The sequence below is a fragment of the Etheostoma spectabile genome, chromosome 4, assembly GCF_008692095.1.
Source record: "Etheostoma spectabile isolate EspeVRDwgs_2016 chromosome 4, UIUC_Espe_1.0, whole genome shotgun sequence".
Classification (NCBI taxonomy): Eukaryota; Metazoa; Chordata; class Actinopteri; order Perciformes; family Percidae; genus Etheostoma; species Etheostoma spectabile.
This window is the reverse complement of record NC_045736.1, coordinates 28886749-28896322: the sequence shown is the minus strand read 5'-3', so window position 1 is coordinate 28896322 and position 9574 is coordinate 28886749. Positions and strand designations below refer to the sequence as shown.

At 39.0% G+C, this 9574-nt stretch overlaps 1 protein-coding gene across 2 annotated transcripts in view; it reads right to left on the bottom strand.

Annotated features, from left to right (window-relative positions):
- The window catches only part of cntn6 (contactin 6), a 101585-nt gene that overhangs the window by 28433 nt on the left and 63578 nt on the right, over positions 1–9574 (bottom strand). For both annotated transcript variants that reach the window (XM_032514006.1, XM_032514007.1), the window contains exons 6-11: positions 8870–9073; positions 8229–8331; positions 7908–8092; positions 5204–5346; positions 4440–4569; positions 3970–4120 (exon numbers count right to left, since the gene is read on the bottom strand). In XM_032514006.1, the coding sequence (XP_032369897.1) occupies positions 3970–4120; positions 4440–4569; positions 5204–5346; positions 7908–8092; positions 8229–8331; positions 8870–9073 (916 nt within the window). The remainder of the gene's footprint in view (positions 1–3969; positions 4121–4439; positions 4570–5203; positions 5347–7907; positions 8093–8228; positions 8332–8869; positions 9074–9574) is intronic.

The window sequence follows — 9574 nt, the reverse complement described above, 5'->3', positions numbered from 1 at the left end:
GGTGGAGAGATTATATCTCCAACCTGGCCTGGGAACGCCTCAGGATCCCCAAGTCGGAGCTAGTTGATGTGGCTCGGGAAAGGGAAGTTTGGGGTCCCTTACTGGAGCTGCTGCCCCCGACCCAATACCGGATAAGCGGTTGAAGATGGATGGATGGATGGATGCTCTCTGAGAGAAAGTGCTCGGTGCTTGACTGTTGTTTTTCTTTGACTGGTGTTCACTTCTATACATTTTTTAAGGATAATATTAATTGCAAATAAAACTATTACAGGAAAACCTGTGTTGGCTGGACCTTTTTTCTGCACTGAGTAGTTTTAGTAATGCAGGCATTCCTTTCCTTACAGCGCCAGCAGTTTTAAGTAGGGCAGCCTGCATGTGGCCTGAGAGGCAGGGCGAAAAAAGTCTCCCTACTGTTCATTAAGCTCATTGCTTCCAGCCATATATATATATTGATGGAAGGTGACTTAGATGAGTATATTATCTTATGTGGACTATGGTAGCAGGAGAATGAGACGCTGTGCAGACAGTTATTATATTACAGCTATAAGAATATTTACAGTTATCATGGCGCCTTGGTTCTACACGGACAATTTGGAAAGCATGTAAACATATGCATAAATGAGGCAGATAATGCTCCCCTGTTGTGACCTTTGGATTGAGTAAATCAAACAGAAATGCTGTGAGCAGCCAGCATAAAAAAAAAAAAAATCAAACAATTTTACATTGGCTAAACATTGGAATAAATATGTATTCACTCAGGGCCGAGCTGAGACCCAGAGAGCATGTCTAACACAGGGTGCCTCACGCTTATTTATTGACAAAAATATCAAACACTGAGTGATGGAGGTGCACTGAAAACATGACCTAAGGGGCAGTGAGCAGCAAAACAAATAGAAATGCGAAGAACTATCTACTTTGTAGACAATCTCCGTTATGCTGGGAATTTATATTCTTGTCATAATGCCGAGGTAATTTTTCTCCCTTTCCTACCGACTAGCCCATGGGGAACTTGATTACTAAACAATCCCAATGGTCACGTGTTGAGGCTGGTCCAGTGAGTTACATAGAGTCTATGGAAATATGGCTTTACATATTGAAGTGAGCCAAAAATAAAATGACAAAGAATAATAACAGCAAGCGAGCAGCTATAGACTTTATCTGACACATAAGCAGCATGCATGACCAGCATGCTGCTTATGTGTTAATGTGATTAAAACTACAAAATTAGAGTCAGCAGATACTATACAGTGTTGAATATGCATATTTAACAGTACTCTGGCCAGATATTCAGGACTATTTTTCCCTTTTCTGCAAAAAATGTTAGCATCTCGGGTTTGATCAATGATACAGAGAGACGATTTGACTTTTAAACCACTGTACTGACATTGTTGTTGCGATCTGAAATAAGAAAGGTAATAGAAAAGCAATTGGTGGTTACATCATATAGTGGTTTTCAAAGAGAATGGACCGAGCTCTTACAAAATACAGCAGCAGGAAGAGGAAAATCCTTCAAAATGAATGAGCATGAACTGTATTAACCAAAAAGATTATTATTGTCCACTTTGCTGCCAGCAACTTTAAGTAAGCTGCTAAGGTATATCTTCCTGATTTCACATTTGGAAGTCACATGAATACAATGCTACTAAACCTTTGAGACTTGACAAGTTTTTGTGCTACAGAAAGAAAGTCATTCAAATAACCTGTACCCTGGATACAGCAGTTTAAGGCAAGAACTTAACTATTTGAAACCATTTCTAGTGAAACTAATTTTAGAAAAACAGTACAAACTTCCCTCTATGAATCCCAACACTCCTGTCTGGAGTTTAATTGACAAAAGGCCAGTACTACAGTGGTGCTCAAAAGTTTACATACACATGCTTAAGTTGACTAAAAAGAGGAATAAAAAAATCATGTTTTGGAAATTTATTTAATACCTAAATTAAAAAATGAGGTAAAATCCAACCTAAGGACACCAATTTTCTTTGTGAATGAATAACGTATTGTAAATAAATAAATGTTCTATTTAAATACAGGGGTCATAAGTATACATACCCCTATGTTAAATTCCCATAGAGGCAGGCAGATTTTTATTATTAAAGGCCAGTTATTTCCTGGATCAGGATATTATGCATCCTGATAAAGTTCCCTTGGCCTTTAGAATTAAAATAGCCCCACATCCTCACATACTCTTCACCATGAGTAGGTAGGCATGGGATACTTTCTATAAAATCATCTCTCAAGCAAATCAAACCAGGTATTAGTCTAACTGAAATAAAACAAGCCTATCTCTAAGCATGGTGAAGAGTATGTGATGATGTGGGGCTATTTTAATTCTAAAGGCCAAGGGAACTTTATCAGGATGCATAATATCCTGAATCCAGGAAATAACTGGCCTTTAATAATAAAATCTGCCTGCCCTATGGGATTTAACATAGGGGGATGTATACTTATGACCCCTGTATTTTAAATAAGAACATTTATTTATTTACAATACGTTATTCATTCACAAAGAAAATTGGTGTCCTTAAAGGTTGGATTTACCTCATTTTTTAATTAGGTATTAAAATAAATTTCCAAAACATGATTTTTTTTTATCCTCTTGAGTCAACTTAAGCATGTGTATGTAAACTTTTGAGCACCACTGTATCTGTTCACTGCATTTTGCAAAATATTGTTTTTCTGTTGGAGTTTGTATGTAAAATAAAGATCTCTGGGAAACTTAGTATAAAAGGACGATCATTGAATAGTGCTATACAAATAACGCTGCCTCGCCTTAACTTAAATTATACATTTAGAAACAGCTAATTTGTTGAAAAAAGTACAAATTTCAGACAAGACAGAGAGAAAGACTGAAACCATTGTTCCTCTTGCCCTCTTTATTTAAAGCCTCCCTATGGGAAGTTGTTGTAAGTCACTAAAGGTAGCTCTCAGAGAAAATTGATGCTATTCAGTTATTTAAACTACTTAAGAATGACAAGGCTTTTGGACGGTGTATACATATAAAAGACTTGCATGCTTTCAACTGTGTGTCTAATACTGTGCAAGCATACTGAGAAACGGTCTAAAAGGCAAACCAGGTTACAGTCTTTTCTCCCGTTACGAAATGAACTAATTGCTCCATTTCAGTCATTAGGGTAAAATAATAACATTTATCAACAGTGGGACCTGTAGAGTTTCTGTTTGGAGCATCTCTACAAAGGTTACATGTGAGCTGGAAAGTGATTTTCACTAATTGTTAACACCTACTAAACGGTTTACCTGAAAACTGTTGTTGAGTGTCTACTTTTCAGACCTTTCTAGTAGTTACCCAGCCCAGCCCTTGTTTTTCTAAACCTACTCCTTCCCTGAACATTTAATGGAAGCAGCTCTCATACTGTGCTTGAACTCTGTTGGTTCTTATTCTGTGTATTAGTGTCTGCAAAGGCCGAGTGCAACAACAAACCGTTTCTTTCAGCTCGCGGGTGTTGCCTCAGACCCTAAATCATGACATGGTGTGGCCAGTCATGTAGCTTGATAGAGTTTCACTAAAGGATGTGGTAAGATCGTTTTTACTTTATGGTTTTCACAGAGAGAGCGTCCCTGCAGAATCTCTGTTCTACATCCAGCACTTTGACTGCCTTGAAGAGCTGTGAAACCGCAAGACACTTTGAAGTTTCAAACAGCTAAATCATATTGCACTCTGTATCTTGTGCCTCAAAAAAAAGATGGAGTGCGGGCCATGTCCTCATTCTTACATCCAGTAAAAAGACAAAACTACTGTATGTCAACAGAAAAACAACATCTTTTTCTAACAAAAAAAACAAACTTTCTTGGAACATGCAAGACTGTGGTATGCTACACTGACTTAAACATGTCTGCTTGAGCAAAGACATAGATAACAATGAGTCCTATGAATGAAAATGACAACATGAGCAAACCCCTTAACAGATGCCATCATTAGCATGAGCAGCGGTGCATACAATACCCTACCTCTTGCTGTCCTTCAGGAGTTTGTCTTCTTTCCACCAGGAGATTGTGGCCCTGGGGGAAGCGTGGGGGCGACACTCCAAAACCACCTCGCCCCCCCTTTGGATCACTGTGGACTTCTTCACAGGCCGCCGGCTGAAGTCCGGTGGGGAGGCTGAGGAACAGAAACGTATTAGGGCCATTTGTTTCGCCTTGTGAGACATCCGGCGTCAGCAAAAATGTCAAGTGCATCACCAGCAATTATGAGAATTATATTTCACCACTAGACTGGCTGTTTGGATGACAGAATTATGGAAATGAAAGAGCAAGGCCATTGCTCAGTAAGGAGCTAGTTCAGCCTCTTATTATTTATTTATCAACTTTCAGATAGAAAACACTTTCATTCCAACACAATGAACATACAGTACAATATAACTTAGCCTTGCCTCTACATTGTATCATTGTAAATAATACAGGGCAATCTAACTTCTTACCCACAACCTTGAGCTCAGCACTGGCATAGACAGCTCCATGTTCACTCTCTGCAACACACTGATACATCCCAGCATCCAACAGACTTATCCTGGTTATGGTCAGTCTACCATCTTCCACATGGATCCTCCCCTGCAAATTATGCCAGCGTTATAATGTTCGCCATCCTATTTGACTGATATATTTGTATTTGTTTTGCAAGACCATCATCATAAACTTGTATTTCGATCACCAGAGGTGCAATTGAGGGCAAGCCCTCATTTTCTATGTAGCCGAGATTACAGAAAATACATCCACAATAAAATTTAGAAGACAATACACAACCAGTGCAGAAAGTATAAAATACAATGACCGGAGTAGAAAGAAGGACACGCAAGTCACTAAAAACAATTATGTGAACTCAAAGTCATAATCAAAAAAATAAAAAGAATCAAGAGAAAGTCAAGAACATTTAAATTCCTAAGAATAATTACAACCAGAAACAGGACTATTCAACAGCATTGCTCTAAACTGCCTATATGTCGGAAGAAAGACATGAATAAGATGAATGCAAACTTTTTGGATCATTCTCTGCCTTGTTAGGTGTCTTAGGATTTCAATTCAGCAATGGCTTTGCGTGAGTAAGAGTTGTTACTGAATTACTTCTGAAGGATACCTTTGCAGTATTGTTTGAGAAAATAGTGCATTCTTTTGTGTGTAAAATCATAATGAGGTTCTTACATTTTCTTATAAATATTAAATCTCAATGTTAGTGGTGGTGTCTTACCTCTGCTGTTAGCGGCTGACCGTTCTTCAACCATCTGTATGCAGGCCGAGGCTTACCGATGGCTTTACATTCCCACTGCAGATTAGCATCGATTGCCATATGAGCATCTTTCAGTGTCTGGACCCAGTGCAAATGTTCAACATCTGTGAAAAATACCAACAAAAATGTCAACATTGGACGCCTGGACAGCTCACCTGGCAGAGCGCGCATCCATATAGAGAGGTTTACTCCTCAAAATGTCAACATCGTATTACAGATATATTTAGTTTTACCAATATCTGATTGCCTTGTAATGAGTAGTAACTAATTAGCTTAATGTTATTGATCATGGTATATTCCTAAATTACTTTTTAGTGACATATACATTTTGGAGTTGATAAAATGGATTTCAATAGCAATATTATACAAAAATTCAATTGTAGCAGGTGTGTCCCAAATAGGCTGCATAAACAGTATTGAGCAGCGTTTGTCAAAATGGTGTGGTTGCTCTTAATGTGAAGTAAATTCTGGTCTATGCTGGAGTGGTTTCAGTTTAGATTTACATACATGAAAGGCCAAGGCAAATTTGTTTCATTCAATTTGCGCTCACAATCTGCGTGTAATTAGTTCCCGATTTACTGGGGCAGCAGCTCATTATGCAGTCAGTGCCTGGAACTGACCTGCAGGCGCAATGTACAGTAGGTGTTCATCAAAAACATCACCAAATTCAAAGCAGACATGAAAATGTATTATGCTGCAAATACTATAATAATATAAAGTAACATGTTTCCAAAATTATATTTATTTATTGGTAAATTATTTATGAGGCTGCAGTTCAACTTCACTGGAGACAAAAAAATGAATTCAAATTCAAAACAGCTGTTGGCCTCCTTGCATTATAACAGAAACATGGGGCAGTAAACAAAAAGACACAAGAAAATATAACTAGAAAAACCAGAGGTGAGAGAGAGAGAGACAGTTATGCAGTAGTGAAAAGGGTGGAGGTGTAGTGCATACTGATGGCTCACTACTGAGATAAAGGTAGCCAAACTGTAATTGTCTTAACAATAATGCAGGGATTTCACACTTAACTGATTGTGAAATTCTTCTATTGATTAATCATATGACATTCTTGTGTGTGTGTGCGCGTGCGCAAATGCATAAATACATGGATGCATGCACCTATGTGGTAGCAGCTATTGCGAATTCACACTTTTATGGACCCCAGAAAGAGCAGCACTGGTAACAGCTAAGGGGATCCAAATAAGTACACAAAAAAAAAAAAATCTGGGTATATGACATGGACTGAGAGCGAAACTCAGACAGCCACATCAAATCAATAATCAAGTCTCCATACTATCATAGGAAGATTTGGAGGATGTCCATGCAGGGCCGAGCTTTTATCTCCCGCGGGTTGGACTATTGTAATGGTCTCTTTTCAGGTCTCCCAAGAAAATATTCTCAAACGACGGAAAGCAACTGATGGGTCTTAACAGCAACACATGACATTACACCAATTCTCAGGTGTCTACACATGCTGCCAATGAGTCATAAAATAGAGTCTGAAGAACTTGTTACTTGTGTATTAATCTCTTAATCATTTAAGACCTCAATACATATCTGATCCTGTTACCAAATGAGCTCTGAATGGAGTCCAAATTAAGAAGCAGCATGTAGGTTTATTTTGGCCTCCTTTCAGAACTGGAACAAACTTTCAGAAGTTATAGGATTTGGCCCAACTTCAAATACAAACTTTGAATATTCTCCACTGCCTGTGAAACAACCACTTTAATTAATTTCAATTCTTTATATTTGTGATAGCTTTAAAAAGGGTTACTATCTTTTATATTTGTGTTTGTTATAATTGTGTTTTGTATGGCTTATCTCCTTTTGAATGGTGTATGTGAAGCACCTTGAAATGAAATAACCTTGACGGATTACCGCTTTTTGTCAACTACCACTTCATTATTGGCACTACTGACGTCAATCTATATGCTTCAATTTTTAATCAAAACAACGGGTTTATAGGGTCTACATAAAAGCAAAAATGTGTGGCAGGGTTGGTTCAGTGGTAGGGCAGGCACATGTGTGCTGAGAATTTTATGCCTCGACGAGTCAAGGGTTTGAATCCGACCTGTGACAATTTCCTGCATGTCTTCCCCCTGTCTCTAACCTAGCTGTCCTGTCAAAACATTATAGGCGGGAAAGCACAAATACATAATCTTAAAAAAAAAAGAAACATGTACAGACTGATATCCATCTTTTCCAGTTCCTTATCAACACATACAGACGGGAACAGTCAAGACTCTTACTCATCTCTCTGCATATAGAAGACAGTTGTGAACATCCACTGAAGTAGACGGTGACTAATTTCAAAGCTTGCAGTTTGACAGCCGGTTCCTTTAAATTCTATGGAGGTGGTAGACCTATCCTGACATGAGTAATTCATCATTGCCTACTTTAAGCCCCTGGTTAAAAGAGATGTCCAGTATGAGGCGGAAGATCTTTCACGTTAACAAAAAAAAAAGCACAGACAATGAGCACAAATGACCTCCAGATTATCCTGGAATTCTAAAGCTATTTCATACTGAGAAAATAACTCAATTTATTCAGATAGAATGAATAATAAAGCACTAGCCATTTCTCCAACAACACACTGTATTGCTAAATATGAAAAAGTACTGACTAAGGTGAGAAATGAAACAGGAAGCAAAAAGTATCTTACTGTGGAATATAAGTTGCCCTCTGGCAACATTTCGTCCTCTGCTGTTTTCGGCTACACACTCGTACACACCGGCATCCTCCGGGCGAAAATATGGAATTTCCAGAACCCCACTGGAGTGGTTGATTTTAATCTTTCCAGGGAGTGGATATCCATCAGCTCTTCTCCATGAGATAGTAGGCACAGGGCTGCAGAGGTTACACACAAAATGTCACACTGACCACATGGACTGCAGCCATATTTGTCAGTCTGTTTGTACTTCATACATTTTACAAAGCAATGTGAAGGGTAGAGCTGCACCCTGCTTATGTTTCTGGCACTTACTTTCCTAAGGCAAAGCATTCCAGCTTCACTGATGATCCTTTAGAGACATGAAGGATGTCAGGAAACTGAACCTCAATCTTTGGCTCGTATTCACCCATCACTACTGCACACAGGATAAAAGCAAATCACAGTCAGTCAAAACACAAAACATGGACATGCAGTTTCCTGTAATTTATATTGGATGTAAGAGTCGTGGCGCGGATGACACTGGCAGAGAGCGAGCGTGCGTGTTGACGCCACAAACAACAGCGTTTGGCTTAGCGGATGGATGAGTTTGGATTACATATGTGCCTCAGCTCGAATCTGAAGTGGTACACATAAACGGTCCTGATGGGGTTTAGTATGTGTGGCAAGCTCCTTGCTGTGCGTGTGCCTGCATGCATTTTTGTCAGTGCAGACTACATCTCTGGTTATGTAAATATGTGCCTTCATGCAGATAGAGGGTTTCTCGAATACATAACCCTGTATAGTTCAGAGGCTTTGGGATGGTGCAAAAACTTGCGCGTAAGCAAAAGGAAAAACAGTGTCACGCTCAAGACAAGCAATTTATCTCCTAGACTCGCCCCCCCGCCGCGACAGCGCGCGTCAGTTCAGTGCACAAGATAACCAGGAGGCAGCAGATGCCAACTGAGGATGCTTACCGTCTCTCCGCACCACCACAGGGGTTGGAGAACTGATCACGGTGGCGTTGGTCATCATGTTTCTCACCACACACGTGTAGTTCCCAGCATCTGACGCTTCGACTTTGGCTATGTACAAGTTGCCTGTCCATTGAGAGACAAAGCGACGGGCATCCTGTTGCAGGAAGCTCCGCTGTCCGTTGAAAACCCATGAATATTTGATCTCTGAAAAAAAAAGAAAAGAATAGGTAAAATACAAAACAGCTACGTTACACCTACCAATGAATTTCTCAAAATTCCAGTAGTACCTGCAGTGCAGTACACATGTTGAAATACAAATAAATTATGAGATATTCTATTTATCTGCCAAACATATAGTTATAAGATGACTTCAAAGGATGAGCCTGGTAAAATGTTGTATTCATTTTGTCAACAAATCCCATTAAAAGACCAAAACCATGAATTTATTGATTGTACAAAATACTGCTGGCGTGGCCAAAGCCTGAGGCTCAGCCTAATGGCAGTTAGAAGGTCCAAAGCTTCTATATAAATCATCTTTACTGTATTTACTTTACTCAAACAGAATATGTCTGAAAGGTTTAAATCACCCAAGAGGGAGTTCATCACATTCAAATGATCAAATCACATTTGATGGGATACATTCATGCATTGGCTCCTGAGGTCTGGATGACTCAACAAAAAATGTTATATATATATATATATATA